Consider the following 26,210-nt stretch of genomic DNA (forward strand, 5'->3'; position numbering starts at 1 on the left):
ATGCAATCCACTTCCGTTCTGGCGGGCTGGGTTTGTTTTGCTAGCTAGCTCCGTTTTGCCGACAAAGCACTGATGTTGCAGTGTCAAAGAGGATATACAATTTACAACATGAAGAAAAGTGGTTCGGGAACGACGTGTGCGGTAGTTGGTTGCAAACACTCGAGAAAGCACCTGAACGAGTGGTTAGATAGTGAATGCTACGACCAGTTTTAAAACCTAGAATAGCCTCTAGCCTGTTAAGGGCTGCAACGATAATTCGACGTTATCGACAGCGTCGACATTAAAAAATTGTCGACAAATCGTTTGATCTCATAGGACCTATTTTAAATGCCTGCACTAACGTGATTTGACCAGTGCGGCGCTGTAGCGGTAGACTAAAGCAGCCCTCCCGTATGCTATCCAATAGAAGAAAAAAGCGGTTAACATTTTAGGGTGCAAACGGGCCTGATAAAGTCGCGTGTGGGAACGTTTCACCAAAGATTCAACTAAAAATACTGTCATATGGAATGTGTGCAAGGCCGAACTTGTTTTCCATGGTAGCACAACGTGCATGCATAAACATTTAAAACGAAAGCATCCCCGCACGAGAGGAGACTGCAAGAGGTGAGCGTGCTCAAGCTGGATGGCTAGTTAGCTACACCAGTTGGTAATAACAAATTACGCAGTATTTCACGAATACTAACACAGTAGCAACATGTCCACAGACAGCAGTTAGACAGATCAGTGTATATGACCATTGTAATGAGACAAACAAAAAGCCAGTCCAGAAATTATACTGTTACTCACTGTTTTTCATTGAACAGAACCCTGTTGTCTAACAAGAGACTTGATTTTTTTATTTAGGTTGGACAAAATTGGACAAAAAGAGATGTAATAGCCTGTTCAGTTGGCTCAAAGTTTAATACAAATATTTTTTTCAAAAGCTGAAGTGATTTCTTGGTTTTATTTATTAGTTAGAATAATTATAACTCAGTGTTTTAACAAATTGTATAAGCTGAATAATCATTCAAAGCATTCTGATTAATCAATGAAAAAAATAGATGATTAGTCGACTTATGGTTCTAATAATCGTTAGATAAGTCGATTATTAATAATAATAAGCGTTTGTTGCGGCTCTAAGCCTGTTACAGTAGTATGCTTATTGTTTGTAGGCTATTCACATTTTGTTGGTGTTCCTTTGTCCTATTGTTGCAGTGGATTTAATAATTATACATTGATATGTGGATATAATAATTAAAGTGCCAATACACACATCTGTATAAGCCCGGCATGAGGTGTGTAGCCAACCGGTACTTGTTTAAAGCAGTCATAACTGGGTTCATAGGAAGAATAGATAGATACGTAGGCACTTCAGTCAGTGACAAGCCACATTAAGAAGGATAAGTGTACTGCCTGTCTTGTCCTTCTGAAGTTGTTGCAGGGCTGGCTGGTTGGGCCTTGCTGCGGGCAGAGCTTGTTGCCTGCATGCTGCGGGTAGGGCTTGGTGCCTGTGTGCTGGTAGTGCAGTGTCGAACAGCTACGGTTTTGCCCTCTTCTCGGCCAGCCACTCTTCGACCGAGCACCCAGCTGTGGACGAGCAGAAGTTTTCTGACCGAAAGCGGCTGTGGCCAAACTCCTTGGTCTTTGGCTGACCACAGAGCTCGCAGGTGAACTTGATGAAACTCCTCTCCTTCTTTGTAGTAGGAGTTGTACCCTGCGTGACATTGGACGTGGCCATGTCCGTCTTCTTTTTCCTCCGGCAGGCTGTTGTCTTCAAACGGCCGATTCAGCCTGGACCTCGACCTGAGGAGGCTGCTGACCCCCCCTCCGTTCTGCCTGACCGGACGTATCCTCAGATTCGACATAGGGACGGGGGTTGTCTGGCTGCTCTGCAGACTGAAGTAGCTGCATGGCTGCAGGGAGTGGTGCACTGAACAGTCACTGAACAGTGTATTCATTCAGTCCTTGTCCTGAATTTATTGAATGCATTGAACCAATGTTTGTCTGGTGTCTCACCTCAGACCTGTTTGCCATGGGAGTCCCTGCCAGTAGTCCTAAGACTACAGACAACCTAGCTCTGAGGGTCTTCGACACACACAAGTCTCTATACCTCGCCAAGGTCTTGGTTCTTATAGAGGTGAACCAGAACGTGGAACTATATACAAGCAAACGTCCCACTTACCCAACAGGATGCTCAGTGTCTCTGTCACTTTGCCCCCTTAGTAGCGTCTCTCTGTTCTGCCAGCCACACCTCAACGCTCTTCCCTCCAGAGGCCACAGAGCAGAAGTGGGTGCCGCCAAACTGGGTGTGTCCTGTGTCTTTCCTCTTTGGCAGCCCACACTTGCTGCACAGGAATTGTCTTGGGGCCTTCCGGGGCTGGTCGGTGCCACCCGCCTCCATCTGTCGTTTCCTCCAGGCAGTGGTACGTGGGACTGTCTCTGGAGGAGGAGGGTGGGGGGGTTCACCGACATTGTCCTGGGACAGAGCGGTTGAGGCTGGCGGTTGAGGCTGGTGGCTGGGCTGGCAGAATGGGCACTGGGGCGGGCCGTCGCTGTTGGGTAGCCTGGCGTGTGAGGTCCTGCGGCGTCTCAAAGGGGAAGGGCTGCCAGTGTCCCTCCTGCTGGTACTGGAGGGGCCTGGTAGCAGGGAGAGGCTGGGCAGCAAGACTTGGACCCGGAGCAGGGGGGGCCAAGTCTTGTAGGAGGATGGCACTCTCCCTCTCCTTCTGACGCACGCAGTACCTGTAACACACACACAGACAACATTGTCAGTCATGTATTACACACAGCCATGTTTATAGACTGCCCTCCCTTAATACTGTTACATTTTCAGATATCTCACCATTGTGATAAGGTCCGCTGATTGAGCTCAAAGAGCTGTAGGTTGGTCTGGGCCATCAGCCTCGGGTTGTCCAGCACTGCGTCTCTGATGGCCACATAGTCCGCCATAACGAGGGACCACCTGGTCCTTTTGACCCCGGCGGACTGCGTGGCCGATGGATTGAGACGGCAGAGCTGGCTGCAAACGGCCTCCACAAGGCGACTCGTGCTTGGCCAGCTTGCAGGACCCGAGGCGGTTCCGAGCAGGCAACTAGAAGAAAAAATGACTGTTGTAGACTCCCCCTATATTTAATATGAGCTGTAGATGCCTTTTCTGTATTATCAATTGAATGAAAATAAAACATACCGCTTGAGTGAATCCCTGCCTGCCACACCGGGAGACTTGGTTGCCTTGAACCTCCCCCTGACCAACCTCTCCTAGTGTCGCGCAGGGTGGACCAGATGCCGTTTGTCTGGCTCTGGTTGAGCCTGCCACAGCTCCACCAGGCGGTCTACCCTGCTCTCACTCAGCCCCGGAAGGTGACGCACCTCTACCAAGGCCGTGGCCAGCCTGCAAATGTGTTGATAGCCAGGCTGACCATCGGGTCCTTTGCACTCCTGTAAGAGGAAAGACAAAACAAAAAAGGAAAAGTGAATTAAAAAAAGAATACAAATAAATCAAAAAAGAATCAAAAATTCAAAACACAGCAAAGTCTACAAATTCACTCCCTCGTACCTCAGTGTCTGAAGAGGAGTTCAGAGGTGCGTCAACCTCTAACTCCGGGGCCTCAGGAGGGTTGTTGCTGTCAGGGGGGGCGCCCGGAACGGATGGCCCTGACCCGGGTGCACCAGTGTGAACGCCTGACCGAGTTGCCACCACTGCTGTGCTGGAGGACGAGGCGTCGGGCAGAGGCAAGACGACGTGGACGGTTGGGTCATCCTCATCGTCGCCTGCCTCTTCAAAGCCCTCGTCCTCCACGTTGAGCTCCTGGATGGCGGGTTCCTCGTCCGGAATGTCAGGGTCCACGCTGGTGTCCTGCAGCACTCTGCCCGTCTGGGAGTACAGGTACTCCACCCCCAGGAGTTCACCTGTAATGACATAGAGAGAGGGGCGGTGGTTAGGAGGAGGGTGGGGACATTTGGATGATAAACTCAGATACGTTTACACCGATGAGGAGTATGTGTGCATCTCCGCTGCGGCCAACACGAGCACGTCCTCATGGATGTCAGTGGCTCCTGGCTGTGTGGCAGGTGACGGAGGAGGCCTGGGAACGGGCCGGCCTGCAGACTGAGAAGAAGCTGAGGACAAATAGTATGACTTTAATATCTGACACACATACAAACATTGTCATTTGTGTTTATCACTGTGAAATGGACTTACTCTGAGGCCTTTGTTGGCAGGCTGTGCTGAAGAAGAGGAAGGAGGCCGATAGGTGGTAGAGGAAGAAAACGCTTTCTTCTCATCCCTCCTCTTGATGTTCTCAATAAGCATCGACATCTGAGAGCCTGGACGCGAAACCTTCTTCTTAAGCCACTGTACGTATCTGTAGGATAATGGAAAGACATCAGAGAACGGTTAACTTATTTTCCTTCAAATAAGGCTTACTCTTACAATACACAGTACATTGCAGCAAGTAACTATAGTTTATGATCATGGTCAGTAAATTAAGTAACTTGGTCAGTAACTTTGCCCATGACAACAATCTTAATAGTGATTAAATATAACAATAGTTTCATTTCAACTTGGAGTTTGGTACTTACGATGCATGCTGCTAATCCACAGACTCGTAGAGGGGAGCGAAAGGCACCGCGGAATGGGCGTCAAAGCCCACCAGCTTACGTCCCTTATCGTCCGTCGGCAGCAGGTCCAGGGTGCCTGTCCAACCCGCGCCGATCGCGGGCCGCAGCCACCACCCGGGGAAACAGCTGGGCGTACTGGTCCAGGGCGTCCTTGTTCTCCATCAGCGGCACCTGTGAAACGTTGCCAGTCTCCCTCTCACGCTGGTGACCTGCCAACAACATCACAACATACCCCAGATCGTTCCCCAACAGCCAGCGAAATGAGATTCCCTTATACTTGCCGAACTGGAGCACCGACTGGCTGAGACCGAATGACACACCTGTGCACTCCCTTGGGGCGGTGTGATCCTTAACCAGACTCACACCAAGCACCCGTTGGCTGAGCTGGTTAAGGGAGTGCTGCAGGTGGCCACTGTAGGAGAGCAGAGGCTGCTCCCGTCCCTCCACTGCTGCTGCGGCGCAGTTCTCGTTCCACCTCACCAGTCCATCCAGCAGGAGCGCCTGGAAATGATGGGCGTTTGCTGATGTTCCTGAAGGAGGAAGAGAAAAAGGAGTGCGATCAGACAGAGAGCATAACATCTTCTATCTTTAACCGATTATACACACAGAAAAATAAAAAAAAGATGGTGTATGTCAATCAATTACCTGGGATGAACCGGTTGATGTGGAGGTGGAACGACTCCAGCGACGTTGAACCGCGTGCGCAGCGATAAACCGGCAGACTGACGCTGCCCTTGGTCAGCCTGCCGGTCTCGGTGTACAGCTGTACACCGGGTGGATCTTGTATGCAGCGGAGGTGACGCCTCTGCTCTCGCCAGATCGCCTGGATGCGGCTGCCGTCCAAAAGGGGGATGCCCAGGGTGTCGTGTCCTTTTTCACCGCTGAAGGCCTCCAGCAGGTCGATGAGCCGCAGTTCCGTCTCCGCCGCTCCACATGTGCGGCGATGGCAGTGGCGGCCCATCGCCTTCTTGGATACCTGGCTGAAGACCTCCCCATCGGTCAGGCCGACCATCCCCTGCTCCACCTCCAGCTGGGACCGCTTACCCTCCAGCAATCGACGGACGTCCGCTGCATCCCACTCAAAGATGCAGCTAGACAGCTGCCTCATGAAGGGACCGTAGAGCTGGTGGCTCTCTGTGGTGACACCTGCTGCGAACCGCCGCATCAGGTGCCAGATGTCCAGCCGAACCGCCAGTCAGAGTTGGCAAACAAGGCAGCTGTCTTGGATCCGCTGGAGCAACAGTCCCGGTCCACGTAAATCAGCTGGGGTGGAGGCACTTATACAATATTAAGCATTGAAAAAACTGGTTTCCGGAGTGTTCCGCTTACTTGTATGTGAGGATGGCTGGGAATAGGCAGCGGTGGGCTGCATCCAGCTGCCTTACTATGCCCTGTGACCATGCCACAACCCTCTTCGTACACCGAGAGCATGCCAGGTACTCAGTGGCCATGAGATACCAGGCATCGATGTCTAAGACCTTCCGGATGGTCTTGGTGTACACCCCAGCCTTGTGCAGTTTGCCTTGGCAGGCAGGCTGGGGGCATGTCAGCTTGAATGCCCATAAGCGAACGGGCATCCAGAGGAACAGTCGACAAGCGAAGAAGGGTTCTGGCGATGCGGGTGGCTGGCTGTAGATCGGCCGGGGCTGCGGAGGCTCGTACCAGAGCTGGAGATCTGGCCGAACCTCCGCTTTGTTGTTTTTCCACGTAAAGAGCACCCGGCCGATCCACTGTTGCTGTGCAGTGCTGAGCGCTCCCCGCCAGCCAGGGGGACACAACTGTGTAGAAACAACAAAGACAGAGCACACACGTTTTCATATTAATTGATAATAATAATGTTTATATTAATTGATAACAGAATTGTATAGATAATCAGTTCATATAAAACATAGTGCTGAGGTAAATGATTGGCTGTCTTCAGGGGGCCCTGCGGGCAGGAGGGCTGGCAGCAGGGGTAGTTGCTCCTCCTCCTCCCGCGGTGGACCCTCCTCCTCCTCCCGCGGTGGACCCCCCTCCTCCTCCCGCGGTGGACCCCCCTCCTCCTCCCGCGGTGGACCCTCCTCCTCCCGCGGTGGGGCTGGGGGCGCCCTCTCAGGAGGCACAGCCGATGTAGGATGAGGCGCTTGGACCTGTATGCGCAAGGCTTTAACATAAATAAAAATACAGAAGTTAGAAAAGCTATAAAAAAGCCTCACCAAAACGGATGGAAATATGAGATGTTAATTGTCAGTGCAGTGCTTTGTGTTATGAGAAGTTAATTTGCAGTGAATTGCTGCGTGAGTGAAGAAAAAAATGTTAGGAGAAGGAAGCAGGCCTCAGCAATTATTGACATAGAACATGCACCCTTCTGCAGCCAAGGAGTAATTATCTGGACATCAATGAAAACAAAAAAAAAATGAAAACAAATGAAAAATGTAGTGTGAAATGTGGAAAGGTGATTGATGAAAGGGCAAGTCACTATAATGAAGAAGCACGGACAGACTACGTGAGCAGAGGACACCGCTACAAGACATTGCTACGAAACAGTGGAGTGATATTTAAATTTCTCTCACCAACATTACCCATCCTTTTTTTGATGTGTCAAAGGGAGGAGAAAAACATGTCAGACCGTTACATATCAATAAGAATAACACAAATACTTTCACTACTGCAAATAGTACATTCAATAAAGTCTTTGACTTACAGTTCTCATATTCGTCAACGACTCCGACCAGCTCAGCGTCTGTGAAAGTGTCCTGAGCTGGCCGGTGAGGAGTAGACACCGCTGCAAGACACAGGAAGAGAGAGAGAGAGTGAGACAGACACCATGGCAGGAAACCAACTATCCTCAATCATTCGAAAAAAAATGACATGAAAAAACGTCAGCGCTCACCTGGTGCTGCAGGCTTCAGGGAAGGCTTGATGACCTTCATCACCTTTGCCTGCAGCGCCTGGGGAGTCAGGGGTCTCTGTTGCCCTAAGCACTGAGAGACCACCGCACCAAGACGCCTACAAAACCACACAGGAGGGAAGAGACCAGACACTTAACTCTGCTACTCTAATAAAAAATTTAATTATAAATAAATGGAGGCAGTTGGTCAGAACACAATTTGTGAGACATCATACCCCTTTTGAGCCTGGCTGGCCGGACGGGGGGAGGGGGGCGGCTGGATGGGCACAGGAGCGGGGGCCGCAGGGGTGGATGTAGGGCCGCCTGAGGCCGCTGCCGCCGCCACCTCGTGGTCTCTCATGCGGATGTACTTTAGGGCAGCATTCATTTGACTCCCCGGCTGCGGTGTCTTCCTCCTCAGCCACTTGACGAAACTGAAACGTTTGATGGCGTAAATAACAGTATAAATAATGGAATATACATATGTCATATTTATATAATCGCAGACATGTGACTTTCTTCTTAAAATAGTCAAAGTATGTGGGTGTGGATTGCCTTACCCGACTCTCTCCTTGTCCTTGGCGTCATACAGGTCCTGGAGCCGCTCTGCCTTGTGCTCGCCAAAGCCAACAAGGGCCTCGCCCTCATGTCCGGACTGGGAGGCCCGGACTCTCGCTACGTCACGCCTGGTGGAACCTGTGGAAGATGAGGTTTGAAACAGGGTTAAAACAGACAAGGGTTTTAACATGTCCATTGTCTGGTCTCATGCAGTTCCATAGCATACTCCTTCCACAAACCTGAGTGCCTCCACAAACTCAGGGAAGGCGTGAGCGTAGCGAGTGAGGGCGTCCTTGTTGGCCATGAGCGCCGACAGAGCAGCTCCTCTCCCGCTCTTTCTGATGGGAGTATATGAGCGGGAGGGTGTAGCCCACGTCGTTCTCCAGTAGCCACTTAAATGTCTGACCCCAGAACTTCCCTAACTGCAGCCGGTGCTGGCTCAGCACCAGCAGGTTCGTACTGGGGTCACCGCCCTGGGAGACGACGTGGGCCCGCACCTCCACCTCCTGTGCTGCCTTGGCCCTGGCTCCTGGTGGTGGTTAGGGGGCGCTCAGGGCCTCCTGTTGGCAGTTCACCAGCGAGAGAGGGAGACTGGCAACGTTTCACAGGTGCTGCTGATGGAGAACAAGGACGCCCTGGACCAGTACGCCCAGCTGTTTCCCCGGGTGGTGCCCGCGGTCTGTGATTGGCACGCGTTTGGACGGGACCCTGGACCTGCGGACGACGAGGGACGTAAGCTGGTGGGCTTTGGCGCCCATTCCGTGCTGTCTTTCGCTGCCCTCTACTAGTCTGTGGACAAGCAGCATGCATCGTAAGTACCAAACTCCAAGTTGAAATGAAACAATTGTTATATTTAATTACTATTAAGATTGTTGTAATGGACAAAGTTACTGACTAAGTTACTTAATTTACTTTCATAAATTATCTTATGTCTATCTATCTATGTTTCTGAATATCTATCTATTACTATTATGATCATAAACTAAAGTTACTTACTGCAATGTACTGAGTATTGTGAGAGTAAGCCTTATTTGAAGGAAAAAAAAGTTAACCGTTCTCTGATGTCTTTCCATTATCCTACAGATACGTACAGTGGCTTAAGAAGCAGGTTTCGCGTCCAGGCTCTCAGATGTCGATGCTTATTGAGAACATCAAGAGGAGGGATGAGAAGAAAGCGTCTTCTTCCTCTACCGCCTATCGGCCTCCTTCCTCTTCTTCAGCACAGCCTGCCAACAAAGGCCTCAGAGTAAGTCCATTTCACAGTGATAAACACAAATGACAATGTTTGTATGTGTGTCAGATATTAAAGTCATACTATTTGTCCTCAGCTTCTTCTCAGTCTGCAGGCCGGCCCATTCCCAGGCCTCCTCCGTCACCTGCCACACAGTCAGGAGCCACTGACATCCATGAGGACATGCTCGTGTTGGCCGCCGCGGAGATGGACTTGGAAGGTGAGGGGGAAAATAAATGCAATTCCATGTTATTACTCAAGTATAGTTGTTCCAAAAATCTAGTATATTTGTGAGAGACCTTATTCTAGTTCCCTTTCACAGCTCCTACTCCTTCTCTGTCACATCCACTGGAGACCGTCTTTCTGGAGCTCTGCAGCATCCACAAGCAGGGCCGTCGACTACTTTGGGGTCAAAGTAAACTGCTGGTCAGCCGTGATTAGGGACTACGCCATAATCAGGGACGCGGTCATCAACTGTCGCCTCGTCATGGCCAACAGTGCTTATTCAGCTGTTCGAGGTGAACCAGCGGACCCTGTCACAGTGGTGGGTCATTTACTGTTTCTTTTCTGTGAGTCAACGACGGTGTTGTTATCTATCCGCATGACATTATCTATCTGCGTGACATAAGCCGTGAAGATTACTAGGCTCATTACTAATGGCACTTGTGTTTTGTTCCTTCTCCCTCCCTCCTCCTCTCCTCAGGCACATGGACCGTTGCAAGGCCAACGAGCAGCAGGTGCTGCTCCAGTCGGTGGACCAGCCCTCCGCCACTGCAGTGTCTACAGCACCACTCCCTGCAGCCTTGCAGCTACCTCAGTCTGCAAAGCAGCCAGACAACCCCCTTCCATACCTCAATCCGAAACTGCAGCAGCCTCAGGTCGAGGCCCAGGGTGACCCAAACATCAGAGTGTCTTCCAGGACGACGCTATGGCGGAGGAAAAGGAAGCTGGACCAGGCTTATTCAACTGCTACGACCACTGCCACCACTGCTTCCACTGCCACCACTGCTACCACTGTTTTGACTCTTCCTCGCAGGAAGGAGAAACGTGTCTACACCTTCAATTGCCGTCTCTGTGGTCAGCCAAAGACCAAGGTGTTTGGCCACAGCCGCTTTAAGTCCGAGAACTTCTGCGCGTCCACAGCTTGGCGCTCGGTGGATGAGTGGCTGGCCAAGAAGAGGAGGAAAACGTCGCTGTTTGACACTGCACTACCAGCACACAGGCACCAAGCCCTACCTGCAGCATGCCGGCAACAAGCTCTGCCCGCAGCAAGGCCCAACCAGCCAGCCCTGAAAAAGGCTGTTGGGCGCTGGGACGGCCCGAAATGTCATGTTTTGCAGTGTGTCACATTATTGTTCAATAGTAAGCATTGTAAATGTTGAATCTCTTTTTTTGTGATTGGGGAGAGAGTGTTTCAACACCCATTGACACTTCCCTGTTGTATAACCCTGTTTAGCCTGTGTTCTGCTCCTCTATGTCACCAACCGTCTCTGGAGGAGGGGATCCTTCACTGAATTGCTCCTCCCAAGGTTTCTTCCATTTTTTCTCCAGTCCGGAGTTTTTTCTGGGAGTTTTTCCTTGTCTTCCTTGAGGGTTTAGGTTGGTTGAGGGGCAGTTCTCTGGCCGTATGTGAAGTCCTCTGTGACATTGCTTGTAGAAAGGGCTATACTAATACATTTTGATTTGATTTTGAATACGTTTTTCTTTTTAAATAGTGTGGGGAATTCCAACTACTGTCATTTTTCTACCCTTGTTCTTCTGTTGTCAATCTGAAACGCACACTGCACTACCAGCACACAGGCACCAAGCCCTACCTGCAGCATGCAGGCAACAAGCCCTGCCCGCAGCACTGCCCAACCAGCCAGCCCTGAAAAAGGCTGTTGGTGAAATCAAACCACTGTCATTTGTGTACCCATTTCAAATGAAAAATACAAAAAATGTATGCATACATCTGTGCAGGTGTGGATTCTGCACGCACCTTTAAAAAGGGTCCAGTTACGGGTCATTAGGTTGACTGGAGGCCGGGATCTGTTCCTTTCTAAAAAAAAAACAAAGCCTTGTGATAATCCCCATCAACACTGAGCAAAGACAATATTCACACTAGATTCACACTTTCAACCAAGCTTACTTTTTGGTGGTGGAGTGGGAGGCTGGGGGGTGTCCCTTTTGGACCTCTTCCTTTCTAAAAAAAAACAAAAAAAAAAAAAACAAAGATTTGTGTTAATCCCCATCAACACTGAGCAAAGGGGGGGGGGGGGTGGATGTGTCACCACACAACTTGACTGGCTGAACTTGTCTCATCCTGCTGGTGTCCATCATGGTCAAAGGCCCAGAGTATTCTAAATTTATAGCGTTTTTCTCCTGTCCTGTCCGATCCTCACAAAGGGATATTGAAATGCTAATTCTTTCAAGGTTCCTTTCACTCAAACCAACATTCCATGGTCTCCAACTCAAGAAATAAAGCCCCATCCCCTCACAACACAATGGCTCCTAATAGCAGGTAAACCATCTCCTTTGAACGACCCATTCAGGTGTCTGGCCCCCCATTACACTCCTCCAGGTTAAGGTCTTCACCTCCATTGAGATGCAAATCAGCTCGATCACCCATGGCGTCTTATCAAGAGTCAAACTGTAGCAAGGGTGGGAGGGACTGGCAATGACCCAATGTAGTACACAGACACGCGACAGTAATTCAGTTATTTCAGATGACTTTTATTTACACAGACAGCAAGTTTCAATCCACATTTAGCTCATTAAAGACAGCTAGCCAGTTAGGTTACACCAACTATACTATGATGAGTAGCTAGCGATATTATCTGAGTGCCGACGGTACAAAGTCAAACGCAACTTATTTCACAATGATCTGCTATGCCACAATCGTTTACAAACAGCACATGTTATACACCAAAAGAAAGAGGCGAATGTCAGCTTTCTAGCCAGCTACAGCTTACGTTACTTTACAGACGTTTGAATGTCGTCTTACCTGAAAGGATGGGTGCTTCAACTTAGTTAGCTATGGATGTACGATATGAGGGCTACAGGTTCAACTTGGCAATGGCGTTTTTTTTAAGAAGAATCCAGGTTTTGGATTGGTTGGCTAAGTGAAACAAGCACTTTCGGGGCAGTAGCCATAGGTCAATTATGTGAAATAGGTTAAACTTGGCAAGGGCGTTTTTTTAAGACGAATCCAGCGTTCAGATTGGTTGGTTATGTGAAACAAGCACTTTCGGGGCAGTAGCCATAGGTCAATTATGTGAAACAGGTGGTCACATGCGCCAATGACATTGGAGATTGTGTGAAACGATGTGAAACACTCCACAGTGGACATCGCTGTTTCAATAAAGCAAGGATGAGACGCAAAAACATTTAAGAAATATTGATTTTACTGTACTTTTGAAGTGAAATGGGGAAATAACACCATCTAGGGGTGGATATACTACAATGTACAGGCAGTTCTATGAGGTAGCCCAGCAGATCAAACATCGAAAGAAAACATTTTACACATATCAGAAGAGGGTAACGAGTACATGCAGAAAAACAAGGTCAGCCTTCTCAAACACTTCAGTCATTCATTGAGGGTGTGGAGGGAGGGGTGAGGGGACAGAGGGCAGCCTGTTCTCTGCTGTCTATGTTGTGGAGTGGGGGAGGACAAAGCTCTGCCTGCTCTCTGCTGTGTAGTGGGCAGTGGCGAATCTACAACATTTTACATGGGGTGGCAAAGGGGGGGCAAGAGGTCTTGGCAGGGTGGCATGGGTAAACGGTACGTGGGAATCCCTATATGTGAATGGCTTTAACAAAACAAAAACAAGACCAATTTTCAGCACAGGAGTGTAATGGCCCAAACCAGCCTACCCCCACCAGGGGCCGAGCCATATGTTGAACATTCGGGGCTTACCCCGAACCTAGGACTTAGGTGCTGTTGATGTTATTTGAAATCAGAACTTCACAGTACAGAGGGAGAGGGGGACCTGCTGTCCCGTCTGCGGGTGACGCTAGGTGGATTCTGGATGCACCTCACGTGGCGCTGCTGCGTGCTCCAGATGTCCTCCATCTTGGCCCTGTCCAGCAGGGGGATGCCCATGGAGTCTTTGGCCTCCAGGAAAGCCTGCAACGGTCTCGTCCAGCAGCCGCTCGGTCTATGCCGCCCTGCGCCCGTGTTCTCGTTTCACCTCACCAGTCCATCCAGCAGGAACGCCTGGAAATGTATGGTGTTCGCTGATGTTCCTGAAGGAGGAAAGAGAACAGACAGAGAACAAGACATCTTCTATCTTTAATCGACTATACACACAGAAAACAAGAAGGGAAAAAAAGATGGTTTATGTCAATCAATTACCTGGGATGAACTGGTTTCTGTGGAGGTGGAACGACTCCAGAGATGTTGAACCGCGCGCGCAGCGAGCCTGCCGGTCTCGGTGTACAGATCCACACCGGGTGGATCCTGAATGCAGTGGAGGTGACGCCTCTGCTCTCCCCAGATTGCCTGGATGCGGCTGCTGTCCCAAAGGGGGATGCCCAGGGTGTCGTGTCCTTTCTCACCGTCGAAGGCCTCCAGCAGTTCCGTCTCCGCCGCTCCACGTGTGCGGCGACGGCAGTGGCCCATCTCCTTCTTGGAAACCTGGCTGAAGACCTCCCCGTCGGTCAGGCCGACCATCCCCTGCTCCACCTCCAGCTGGGACCGCTTACCCTCCAGCAATCGACGGACGTCCGCTGCATCCCATTCAAAGATGCAGGAACAGCTGCCTCATGAAGGGACCGTAGAGCTGGTGGCTCTCAGTGGTGACACCTGCTGCGAACCGCCACATCAGGTCATGCACAAGGCTGGGGTGTACACAAAGACCATCCGGAAGGTCTTAGACATCGATGCCTGGTATCTCATGGCCACTGAGTACCTGGCATGCTCTCGGTGTACGAAAAGGGGTTGTGGCATGGTCACAGGGCATAGTGAGGCAGCTGGATGCAGCCCACCGCTGCTTATTTCCAGCCATCCTCACTTACAAGTAAGCGGAAACCTCCAGAAACATTGTTTGCATGCATGTCTCTCTCTCTGTCTACCCTCTCTCCTGCCCTCTCCTTGTGTCCAGGTGACCGGGCGCCCCCCCTGACGATGACAGCAACAACCCTCCTGAGGCCCCGGAGTTAGAGGTTGACGCACCTCTGAACTCCTCTTCAGACACTGAGGTATGAGGGAGTGAATTTGTAGACTATGATGTGTGTGTGTGTGTCAGTGTGTGCGTGCAGTTTGCAGTTGATTGTGTGTTGGCCTTTTTATTCACTTTTCCCTTTTTGTTTTGCTTTGGACTCCTGTGTCTTACAGGAGTCCAAAGGACCCGATGGTCAGCCTGGATGTCAACACGTCTGCAGGCTGGCCACGGCCTTGTTGGAGGTGTCACCTTCCGGGGCCACCCTGCGCGACACTAGGAGAGGTTGGTCAGGGGGAGGTTCAAGGCAACCAAGACTCCCGTTGCTACTGGCAGGGGGTCACTCAAGCGGTATGTCTTATTTTCATTCAATTAATAGTACAGAAAAGGCATCTACAGCTCATAATAAATATAGGGGGAGTCTACAGTCATTTTTTCTTCTAGTTGCCCACTCGGTACCGCCTCGGGTCCTGCAAGCTGGCCAAACACGAGTCCCCTCGTGGAGGCCGTTTGCAGCCAGCTCTGTCGTCTCCATCCATCGGCCACGCAGTCCGCCGGGGTCAAAAGGACCAGGTGGTCCCTCGTTATGGCGGACTATGTGGCCATCAGAGACGCAGTGCTGGACAACCCGAGGCTGATGGCCCAGACCAGCCTACAGCTCTTTGAGCTCAATCAAAGGACCTTTTCACAATGGTGAGATACAGTGCCCTCCAAAAGTATTGGAACAGTGAGGCCAATTCCTTTATTTTTGCTGTAGACTGAAAACATTTGGGCTTGACATCAAACGATGAATGTGAAACCAGAGATCAACGTTTCAGCTTTTATTTCCAGGTATTTACATCAGGATCTGATGCACAAATTAGAAAATATCACCTTTTTGTTCGAACCCACCCATTTGTCACGTGAGCAAAAGTATTGGAACATATGACTGACAGGTGTGTTTTGTTGCCCAGGTGTGTCCTATTACATACATTATTCAATCAATAAATACCACTGAATGTCTACACTCAGGTTCAGATTGGGTAAGATAGGTTTTGTCTATGCAGACTGTATTCAGAGGTGAAAACAACATGAAACCCGGGGCGCTGTCTTTGGGTGAAAAACAAGCAATTGTGAGTCTTAGAGAAGATGGAAAATCAATCAGAGCCATTGCAGAAACATTGGCCATAGCCAGTACAACCATTTGGAATGTCCTGAAGAAGAAGAAAACTACTGGTGTACTAAGTAACAGACGTCGAACAGGTAGACCAAGGAAAACATCAGCAGTTGATGACAGAAACATTGTGAGAGCTGTAAAGAAAGACCCTAAAACAACTGTTAGTGAGATCAGCAACAACCTCCAGATGGCAGGAGTGAAGGTATCACTATCTACTGTTCGCAGAAGACTTCATGAACAAAAGTACAAGGGCTACACCAGAAGATGCAAACCACTCATTAGCAAGAAGAATAGGAAGGCCAGGCTGGAATTTGCCAAAAAGTACAGAGATGAACCTCAAAAATTCTGGGACAAAGTTTTATGGACTGATGAGACAAAGATTAACTTTTACCAAAGTGATGGAAAGGCTAAAGTTTGGAGAAAGAAAGGAACTGCTCATGATCCCAAACACACAAGCTCATCTGTGAAACACGGTGGAGGTAATGTCATGGCTTGGGCTTGCATGGCTTCTTCTAGGACGGGCTCATTAATCTTCATTGAGGATGTAACACATGATGGCAGCAGCAAAATGAACTCGGAAGTCTACAGAAACATTTTGTCTGCCAATTTAAGGAAAGATGCAACCAAACTGATTGGCAGAGCCTTCATCATGCAGCAAGATAACGACCCAAAACACACTGCCAAAACAACAAAGGAGTTCATCAGGGGCAAGAAATGGAAGGTATTAGACTGGCCAAGTCAATCTCCAGACTTAAACCCTATAGAGCATGCATTTTACCTGCTTAAGAGGAGACTGAAGGGAGGAACCCCACAAAACAAACAACAACTGAAAGAGGCTGCAGTGAAAGCCTGGGAAAGCATCAAAAAGGAAGAATGCAAAAGTTTGGTGACGTCAATGGGTCACAGACTTGCTGCAGTTATTGAAAGCAAAGGATTTGCAACTAAATATTAAGTCTTATTCACTTAAATATGTTTTAAGTATATCTGTTCCAATACTTTTGCTCACATGACAAATGGGTGGATTCAAACAAAATGTGATATTTTCTTAGTTGTGCATCAGATCCTGATGTAAATACCTGGAAATAAAAGCTGAAACGTTGATCTCTGGTCTCACGTTCATTATTTGATGTCAAGCCCAAATGTTTTCAGTCTACAGCAAAAATAAAGGAATTCGCCTCACTGTTCCAATACTTTTGGAGGGCACTGTATCTGAAAATGTAACAGTATTAAGGGAGGGCAGTCTATAAACATGGCTGTGTGTAATAGATGACTGACAATGTTGTCTGTCTGTGTGTTACAGGTACTGCATGCGTCAGAAGGAGAGGGAGAGGGCCATCCTCCTACAAGACTTAGTCCCCCCTGCTCATGGACCAAGTCTTGCTGCCCAGCCTCTCCCTGCTGCCAGGCCCCTCCAGTATCAGCAGGAGGGACATCGGCAGCCCTTCGCCTTTGTGACGCCGCAGGACCTCGCACGCCAGGCTACCCAGCAGCGACAGCCCACCCCAGTGCCCATTCCGCCAGCCTCAACCGCCAGCCTCAACCGCTCTGTCCCAGGACAATGTCGGTGAACCCCTCCACCCTCCTCTTCTTCCAGAGAAAGTCTCCCGTACCACTGCCTGGAGGACACCGTCTACAGCTGTTCAAGCTGAACCAGCGCACCCTGTCACAGTGGTGAGTCATTTACCGTTAACAATGGTGTTGTTATCTATCTGCGTGACATAAGCCCTGAAGATTACTAGGCTCATTACTAATGGCACTTGTGTTTTGCTCCTTCTCCCTCCCTCCTACTCTCCTCAGGCACATGGACCGTTGCAAGTCCAATGAGCAGTAGGTGCTTCTCCTGTCGGTGGACCAGCCCTCCGCCTCTGCAGTGTCTGCAGCACCACTCCCTGCAGCCATGCAGCTACTTCAGTCTGCAGGGCAGCCAGACAACCCCCGTCCCTATGTCGAACCTGAGGATACGTCCGGTCAGGCAGAACGGAGGGGGGGTCAGCAGCCTCCTCAGGTCGAGTTCCAGGCTGAATCAGCCGTTTGCAAGACAACAGCCTGGCGGAGGAAAAAGAAGACGGACATGGCCACGTCCAATGTCACGCAGGGTAAAACTCCTACTACAAAGAAGGAGAGGCATTTCCTCTGCCTCTTCCTCCGATCCGTCAATCTCGAAAGCGGGAGTGGCGCTGCCAAGGCGGCCACAGCTTGCTCTCCTGTCTGCAGAGAGAGGAAATGAAAAAGCATTTAGAGGTAATCAAATAGGAAAGGAAAAAATTGATCTACACATCTGTGCAGGTGTGGATTCTGCACACACCTTTTAAAAGGGTCCAGTTATAGGTCATGAAATTGACTGGAGGCTGGGATCTCTTCCTTGCTGAAAAACAAAGACTTGTTAATCCTCACCAACATTGAGCAAAGACAATATTCACACTAGATTCACACTTTCAACCAAGCTTACTTGTCGGTGGTGGAGTGGGCGGCTGGGGGTCCGGAACTGGCTTGGAGGATTTTGTTTTTTGGGATCTCTTCCTTTCTAAAAAACAAAGACTTGTGTTAATCTTCACCAACATTGAGCACAGACAATATTCACATAGGGCTGGGCGGTATGACGGTACATACCGTGCAACGGTAGAAATGTGTCTACCGGGAGAGATTTGGCTATACCGTTTCAACCGCGATATACTTTATACTATATTTTTGTATTACACGTGTCAATTAAATGGTTGTTGTATTGTATATAAGCCATCATATAAATCGCATTGTTGCAATATTTAGAATTGTAGTTTAACTTCCAATTGATTTGCTATTTTCGTTTGACCTGAAGCACATTTGCGTTGGTCTGACCGAATTTTCGATGTGGAGTGTATTTTGTCTAAGTGGACCACATTCATGCCGATGCTAATTACTTATATATTTGATGTCCCATTCTGCAGGTAACCAATTCGATTTGTTGTTCAAGTTTTATGTCTCGCGCTGTAAAATTCTTGTTGTAAAATTACACTGGTGGCTCTGCTAGCATTCTTGATCTAGGACAGGGGTCGGCAACCCAAAATGTTGAAAGAGCCATATAATTTGGAGCCGCAAACAAATTAAAAGCCTAATATAAGCCTTATTATGAAGGCAACACATGCTCTAAGAATCTATATTAGCTATATTAACCTATTATCAAAATGATAAGTAGGCTACAAATACATAATGAGCATTCATTAAAAAAGCTAGCTAGCTTCTGTTACCTAGCAACCTAGCATAACACTCGTAGCAATGCTACTTCCTGCTAGTGTTACTTGTTAGCCTCCTCATTGTAAAATTTGAAGCCATATAATAAAGTTTCCATAGTCGATAAGATAGATAGGTACTTTATTAACCCCCGAACGCAAATTGTGTCCAGGTAGACAGATAGCTAGAAAGCTCGCGCAGTCCAGAAAATCTTTAATCGATAAGTTGGATATTGTAGCTACAGTACAGTTTGAGTCTTTTGTTTTTAACTCAAGTGTTTTCTCATGTGAGGCAGTTTTTTTTGTTTGTAATAAATAAATGAGTGTGAGGAGGTACGGTATGGTTATTTTGTACCATTTCTTAATTGAATTTACAGAACAATTACTATACCGTGATATATACCGTAACCGTGATATAAAATTACTCATACCGTGATAGAAGATTTTGGCCATATCGCCCACCCCTATATTCACACTAGATTCACACTTTCAACCAAGCTCACTTTTGTTTGGTAATATTGGAGGCCACCATGGAGCATAAAACGTTTTCACTGGAGGGGGTATTGATGTGTCCTGAGAACTTAACAGGTCTCATGCTGGCTGTGTCCATCGTCCATGGTCAAAGTCCTCGAGTATTCTGTATTTATCTATTTTTCTCCTGTCCTGACAAAAGAATGTTGACATGCTAATTATTTCAAGATTTCTTTCCCTCAAAACAAAATACTCTCCTCACTACACAATAGCTCCTAATTGCAGTTGAGCCATTCAGGTGGCTAGCCCCCATACATTCTTCAGGTCTAGGTCTCTACCTCCATTGAGATGCAAATCACGAATCAAACTGTCTGTAGCAAGGGTGGGAGGGACTGGCAATGTCCCAATGTAGTACACAGACACGTGACAGTAATTCATAGTTATTTTAGATTACTTTTATTTACACAGACGGCAAGTTTCAATCCATATTTAGCTCATTAAAGTTACATTAACCTATACTATGATGAGTAGCTAGCTAGCGATATGATTTCAGTGCCAACTGTACACAGTCAAACTTAACTCATTTCACAATTATCTGCTATGCCACTATCGTTTACAGACGGCACATGTTACACATCGAAAGAAAGAGGCGAATGTCAGCTTTCTAGCCAGCTACAGCTTACGTTACTTAACAGACGTTTTGAGTGTGGTTTTACCTGAAACAATGGGTGATTCAACTTACGCTAGCTATGGATGTACAGTACGATATGAGGGCTACAGGTTTAACTTGGCAATGGCAGTTTTTTAAGAAGAATCCAGGGTTTGGATTGGTTAAGTGAAACAAGCACTTTCGGGGCAGTTGCCATAGGTCAATTATGTGAAACAGATGGTCACATGCGCCAATGACATTGGAGATTGTGTGAAACGATGTAGGATGACCCTCATTTTGGGCCCCTGTGCTTTTCTAGGACCTCAAAATATGACTAAGAACATTTTAAAAATATTAATTTTACTACACTTTTGAAGTGAAATGAGGAAATAGCGTTGTCTAGTGGTGGTAAACGGCATTGTAAACATGCAGTTCTTAAAAATTCCACAAGATGTCCTCCAGGGAGACTGATTACTTTCAGTGCAAAACCAAAAATGGTCAAGTATGCAAATCTTTAATAATTTGTTCATGTTCATCTCGTTTTAAAAATAGCTGCAAGCAGCAATGAGGTAGCCAAGCAGATCAAACATTAATAGAAAACATTTTAGACATCCTCAGAAGACGGTAACGAGGGCAACTTGTATTTTATTTTATACTAACTACTTTCTAACTGAGAGTGAGGTCATGCCTGGAAATATCAAACTGAGACTGGAATCTCGCTATCGCTCGGTCGATACGGCAAAGCCGATTGATTGGTTAGCCGTTGATACGACTAACCTCGACCGTTCGTCGAGGTTAGTAAGTAGTTTATTGTATGGCATTTTTAGCTTCTTTTCATTTTGTTAACTAAAATATCACATCGTACCGTCGTTGCCATACAATAATTAATCTTTTTATATGACAACGACGATACAAGCTTTCTTGTGTAGTCATGCCAGCCGCATATTGCCCTCTTCGCCGTTCAATACGGATCCGTATTGCCCTCTGACGTCAGCTTCAAAATGAGCGATATCTACGAGTCAGCTGCTGAGTTTTACTATCCAGATGATGCTGAAAAGATTTGTCATCGAAAGTGAGGATGAAGACTAGACTCTTTGAATCACTTGTGTCGTTATTTTGTGTTGAAATTAAAGCCATTTTAGCAGAACCATGTTGTCCGCTTTCTATCAAAAGTAATGAGTTGCTAGGCAACACATGATACACACCGTGAGAAGACTTGAGAGCTAGCTACAATTAGCCTAGAACAGCGGTTCCCAAACTTTTTAGGCCACGCACTCCCTACTACATCCCGACCGGGTTCACGCACCCCCACTCCCCCACACCTTTAAAAAAAAATCTACAGCCTATTAAGCCGCACCAATGAGAGAACAGTTTGCTAGTGCGTGGAGTTTGTTTACAAGATTTAGTCCGCTGTTAAATGTTGCAGTGTAAACACAAACCGAACAAAGGGGCAACAGCAACATTTTATCATATTAATCCCTGGATCGGAACAAAGCAAACAAACTACATGGGTGAAAACGCCCTGTTTTAGCAGAGTAGGTTTCTGCAGCGATCCTGGCGTAAGTATTTGTCCCAGTGTTAACAGTGCAGTTGAAAGAAACATGTTTTCTGAACTAGCTCTCATGGGAGAGAAACGAGAGAAATATTTATTTGACAGGAACACATCAATTTATATGCTAAAGTCACGTGCCAATCTTGCTGGCGTTTATTGACTAACATGTACCTTTAAATAGCCTGAGGAGTGAAACGGGCAAAACTAGCCTGGCTAGCTAGTAACAGAGGTCGCTTTCTCAGGCAAATGATGAATGAAACAGGCTTGGTTGAAGAAATCCGAGATTCTGGCTATCTTCAGCAGGCTCGTATCTACCAAAGGCCCTGACGTTCTAAGTGTAGAATGGAGTGACAAACAACATTGTGCAGACTGCCAGTGAGCGACCCGAGTCTGACTCAGGCTAACGTCAAAACACTACTGTACAGTAACGTGGACGCAGTCTCACTCAGATTGCCAGTTTTACACAAATCACTAAAATAATTGGACCAGCTGGCAAAAAAGCTGAATTCCCAGATCTCTTTAAAGCTGCCCTGCTCGACTTTTTTTGTTGTCGGACTGACTGTAAAACTGTAAAAAATATTACCTTTGTCATGACGTGAAGACATGGCTGCCGCCTATGCGGTCTACCGGGCGACATTCTCACGCAAATTTCAAGACTTTCGTGCCCCAAATCAAAGTTCTGATGTGACAGATCAATGTGGAATCGCTTTCTCCCCCCAACCTTTTTGGTCTTTTAAAATCGAACTATTGGAATAATCGGTGTAATTCTCTAGCCGTTATAAAGGCTTTATTTTCCCCGTTTTCTGCCACCATGCTGCGCGCATCCCGAATGTTTACAAACAATTGGTCAGGATCCGTGTCAGACGGGCGAGGAGGGCAATACGCGGCTAGCAGGACCCATTAGCCAATCCGAAAGCTTGTACTGTCGTTGCCATATAATAATTCATATTACACCAATAGACCACCATTACATTTTTCCTCTCGCGCACCCCCTAGAGGCAGCTCACGCACCCCTGGCCACACTTTGAGAATCCCTGGCCTAGAGGTACCATTTATTTTCGTTCACAAAATGAAAATAAGCTAAAAATGCCATATAATAAACTACTTACTTGGCTTTGAAGTTTCAGCCTCAGTTTGATATTTCCCGGCATGACCTCACTCTCGGTTAGTAAGTAGTTTATTAAATGGAAAGTTTAGCTTTCATTAATATTGAAGTCCTAGAGTCACAAGGGGCCAAAATGAGGAACGCTTCACGAATTTGCGTGTCATCCTTGCGCAGGGGCCATGCTAATCTTCTCTGTATCGTTCCAATTTTAGTATATGTGCTGCCGAAGCAAGCACAAACCATCACCCTGGTGAAGCTCTAAATATAGACCAAAACCTGGTCAAAATATCACAGGGAAGTCTCAGCAACTACACTCCCAAATTAGCCTTACACCAGACATCAGATACCTACCGTAAGCTAAGAAATTACTTGTCACAGAACTATGACGTTCTTTAACTGTATCATTTATTATCACCAGCTGAAAATGGAAAAATATTATGAATTCATTACAGTCAACATAGACCAGTCGGCAGAGGGGAAAAGTATGACGCTGGTTTAATCTTCTCTCGACCAGGACTGGTCGTTCTAGATCTGAAAACCTTTTCTTTACACCCATTGGTGCTTCGGATCAAAAGGATTATCTTCCGCATTCTACAGTCACAGTTCCCCTCCCCCACTACACAGCAGAGAGCAGGCAGAGCTGTGTCCTCCCCCACTCCACAACGTATGCAGCAGAAAACAGGCTGCCCTCTGTCCCCTCACCCTCAGTGTTTGAGAGGGCTGAGCTTGTTTTTCTGCATGTACTAGTAACCCTCTTCTGAGGATGTCAAAAATGTTTTCTTTCAATGTTTGATCTGCTTAAGGCGAGACACGGCAGGCAAAAATAGGAGTTTTTCGTATACTGGTCAATTTTGATTTTCTTAGCTATTTTGCTTCCTCAACATGTCTATTTTCTAACTAGTTGAAAGAAAAACGTTCAAAATATATTTTTAAATGTTTATTTTACTGCACTGTGTCTTGTTGTGCCTGTGGATTTCACCAAAATTCACCAAAAGTTAGCATTCTAACGTAACATACAGTACCGCGACCGTTGGCTTCACCATGACATTTGTGGTATCGTTGTAAAGCTCTCTTTCTCCTGCACAATGTTATCCGATCCAAACATGGTCATTTCCTTTGTATCAGCAACCAATCGTGAAAGTACAAAGGGAGGGTTTGACCTAAATAAGAAATCCGATTGGCTGGAGTCGATTTCTGATAACCTGATTCATTCAAATGCATCACGTGATGCGCACTGACGCTTCCTGGTTTAGCTCTCAGCGAGACCTTTTGAATCTCAAAATGCCGAAAGAAGCACTAACACAAACTTCTAAGAAAATAAGACAACTATTGTCACTTCCTAGATAAAAGGCTCAACAGTTTAATGAAGACGACTGTCAAGCTCTATCTATGCGAAAATTATCGATGGGAAAAGAGTAGATACCGCTGAACATGAACAACGCGCCTCACAGCTGAAAGTTTATGTAGCGCGATTACATGAACTGGTTAATGAATGAATTTGTCCTGATTGCACAAGGACAGGGTTTAAAATTATTATTTATCCGCATAATCATGGCTTTTAGTAGTAGTTTGCTTCTGGAGTGTAGTTCGTGCAAAATAGATGGGCAGGCTACCGCAAAAGTATATAGGCTTACATCTACGCGTCTGCAAGACGGAACGAGAAACGACGTTGCCTTTGACTTGAATGTGCGAATGGTGCTCTTAGCCCATGAGTTAGGGTTGGGGTATGGGAAAATAAATGCATCTTTCCCACTCTGCTCAAATGTGCCACTTTGGATAACATCAATGATTAATGAAAGCATTGCTGTATTGTCTTCTCCCCACACCCCCACCCACACAAACACTGCTCCACTGTAGCCTTCATCAATTTGTTTTGCGGATCAATTAAGTATTTAATTCATGTGTTATTCAGTCAGTTTTACAGTAGACCCCACAGGCTTTTCCCTTTAATATCAGGGTGGACAATATTTAGATAATGTCGCCTACCAATATACGTACATTTATTTACTTTAGTGGCAAAAACATAACTTTAACAATGAAACTTGGCCAAATGAACAGTAAGTAAATACACTAAGCATTAGATTTTAGTGGCAGGAATGGAGAGAGGGCTGGAGTCACTACAAAGGACCAGGGAGCAGATCATGCAGGCTTTCTGGTGTTGGTATAGAAAAGCAGAGGAGAATGGCAATCACCTGGTAGCCATAAACACCATGCTGGAACCTATTCAACCCATGAGGTGGGGAAGCAGCTTATCCCAGTGTACCACCGCATGTCAAGTGACAGCCCGCTGCAGCGAATGCAGCATTGAGGCACTCAGAATGCAAACGAGTGCCTCAACTCTGTTGTATGGGTGCGGTGTCCAAAAAGATGAGTTGAGGCAGCAGCCAGTATGGCCATCTCCACTTTTAATGAAGGTGCCTCTGCCATGCTAAGTGTATGGAGAGGTTGTGCCTTCAGCGCACAGTTGTTACAGTTAATGCCATGAGGGAAACTGAACGGTTCCGAATGTCCAAATCTGCAACCAGCATGAAGCAGAGACGTAAGTGTCTGAGCACTGCAATACTGAATAGGCATCAGCTAGATAGGGATGAGGGTCCGAGATATGAAGTAGGCATGGAAAACTAGGCTGCACACATAAGTTAAGCTATAGGCAAAGTTAAGCAGGATGGACAACCACAAAACCAGGGTGGAAGTTCTAGTAGCAGTGTGTCTGTGCGGGTGCGTGTGTGTTTTACTACAGTTCTGTTCAGTTAAAAGCCATTACTGGTTACATTTTCAGTTTGAATGTGTTTGGGATGTTTTCTGTTGTTGTTGCTAAGGTCTTGATGAGATATTTTGTCTGTAAATAGTGCTTTCCAATCCATTTGTACACAATTTTACAACACTCTTTTAAAAACCCGTTTTCTCAAAATGAGGTTTTTCTCATGCTCTGAGCGTGAAATCTCCACTTCTGTAGTAATTACATACATCGAACTTTCTATTTATCTTCTTATTTTGTCTAGGAGTTTACAGAGGGGTTTGTTAATAAATGTTTCATAGCCTATTTTGTCTGAAATTTTATTTAAATAAAGTGGCGAAAATCGTTTTTTTGAGTGTTGACAGTATTTTCTGATTTCTGAAGTGATAAAAAGAGCAATCGAAAATCTCCTCTGTAAAAAACTTTATATTCAAAGTATCAACAAAAGGACAAAAAAAGTTTTTACTTAGCTTTAACCAATAATCATATTTCAGTTCTGGAAAAGGACGCACATTTAATTAAATTGTGCCTCATTTGCATATAATTTGCATATCTAAATAAAATATTCTGAAAACTTGTTATGCGAAACATTGTCTTAATATAAGTAATCAACTGGGGAAGTTTAATGGTGATGTCTATCAGTTAAAAATTTTACCCTATTAACCTGTGGTGTATGGCCCTAAATACCTCATAGAACTATGTTTACAATGTCGTTAACTACCACTAGATGGCAATATTTCCCCAGTTCACTTCAAAAGATTTGTAAAATCATTATTTTTTTTTATGTTCTCAATCATATTTTGATTTATTTAATAAGACACAGGGGCCCAAAATGAGGAACGCTTCACGAATTTGCGTGTCATCCTTGCGCAGGGGCCATGCTAATCTTCTCTGTATCGTTCCAATTTTAGTATATGTGCTGCCGAAGCAAGCACAAAC

The 26,210-nt window shown here is 46.8% G+C and overlaps 1 protein-coding gene, 3 long non-coding RNA genes and 2 other non-coding genes across 6 annotated transcripts; 1 reads left to right on the forward strand and 5 right to left on the reverse strand.

Annotated features, from left to right (window-relative positions):
• Window positions 1-1,292: 1,292 nt before the first annotated feature.
• On the reverse strand, window positions 1,293-6,597 carry LOC124474761. Its single transcript, XM_047031179.1, has 6 exons — window positions 5,245-6,597; window positions 4,920-5,129; window positions 3,536-3,888; window positions 3,167-3,417; window positions 2,822-3,070; window positions 1,293-2,721 (listed from the first exon to the last, which is right to left on the reverse strand). The coding sequence occupies exons 1-4, from the start codon at window positions 5,762-5,764 to the stop codon at window positions 3,238-3,240; spliced, it is 1,263 nt and encodes a 420-aa protein (XP_046887135.1). The 5' UTR covers window positions 5,765-6,597; the 3' UTR covers window positions 1,293-2,721; window positions 2,822-3,070; window positions 3,167-3,237.
• Window positions 4,072-4,903, reverse strand: LOC124474767. The gene is made up of 3 exons (XR_006956857.1): window positions 4,561-4,903; window positions 4,181-4,343; window positions 4,072-4,098 (listed from the first exon to the last, which is right to left on the reverse strand). It is a non-coding gene; the product is annotated as an uncharacterized LOC124474767 (long non-coding RNA).
• A 2,820-nt stretch (window positions 6,598-9,417) lies between the features above and the next one.
• LOC124474769 lies at window positions 9,418-10,687 on the forward strand. The gene is made up of 3 exons (XR_006956859.1): window positions 9,418-9,477; window positions 9,580-9,801; window positions 9,961-10,687. It is a non-coding gene; the product is annotated as an uncharacterized LOC124474769 (long non-coding RNA).
• Window positions 10,688-16,760: 6,073 nt separating this feature from the next.
• On the reverse strand, window positions 16,761-22,757 carry LOC124474832. The gene is made up of 4 exons (XR_006956863.1): window positions 22,539-22,757; window positions 18,001-18,075; window positions 17,857-17,916; window positions 16,761-17,759 (listed from the first exon to the last, which is right to left on the reverse strand). It is a non-coding gene; the product is annotated as an uncharacterized LOC124474832 (long non-coding RNA).
• LOC124475092 lies at window positions 22,664-22,770 on the reverse strand. The gene has a single exon (XR_006956891.1). It is a non-coding gene; the product is annotated as a U6 spliceosomal RNA (small nuclear RNA).
• Window positions 22,771-26,099: 3,329 nt separating this feature from the next.
• LOC124475093 lies at window positions 26,100-26,206 on the reverse strand. Its single transcript, XR_006956892.1, has one exon. It is a non-coding gene; the product is annotated as a U6 spliceosomal RNA (small nuclear RNA).
• Between the last annotated feature and the right edge of the window lie 4 nt (window positions 26,207-26,210).

The sequence above is a fragment of the Hypomesus transpacificus genome, chromosome 12 (genome assembly GCF_021917145.1).
Source record: "Hypomesus transpacificus isolate Combined female chromosome 12, fHypTra1, whole genome shotgun sequence".
Lineage (NCBI taxonomy): Eukaryota > Metazoa > Chordata > Actinopteri > Osmeriformes > Osmeridae > Hypomesus > Hypomesus transpacificus.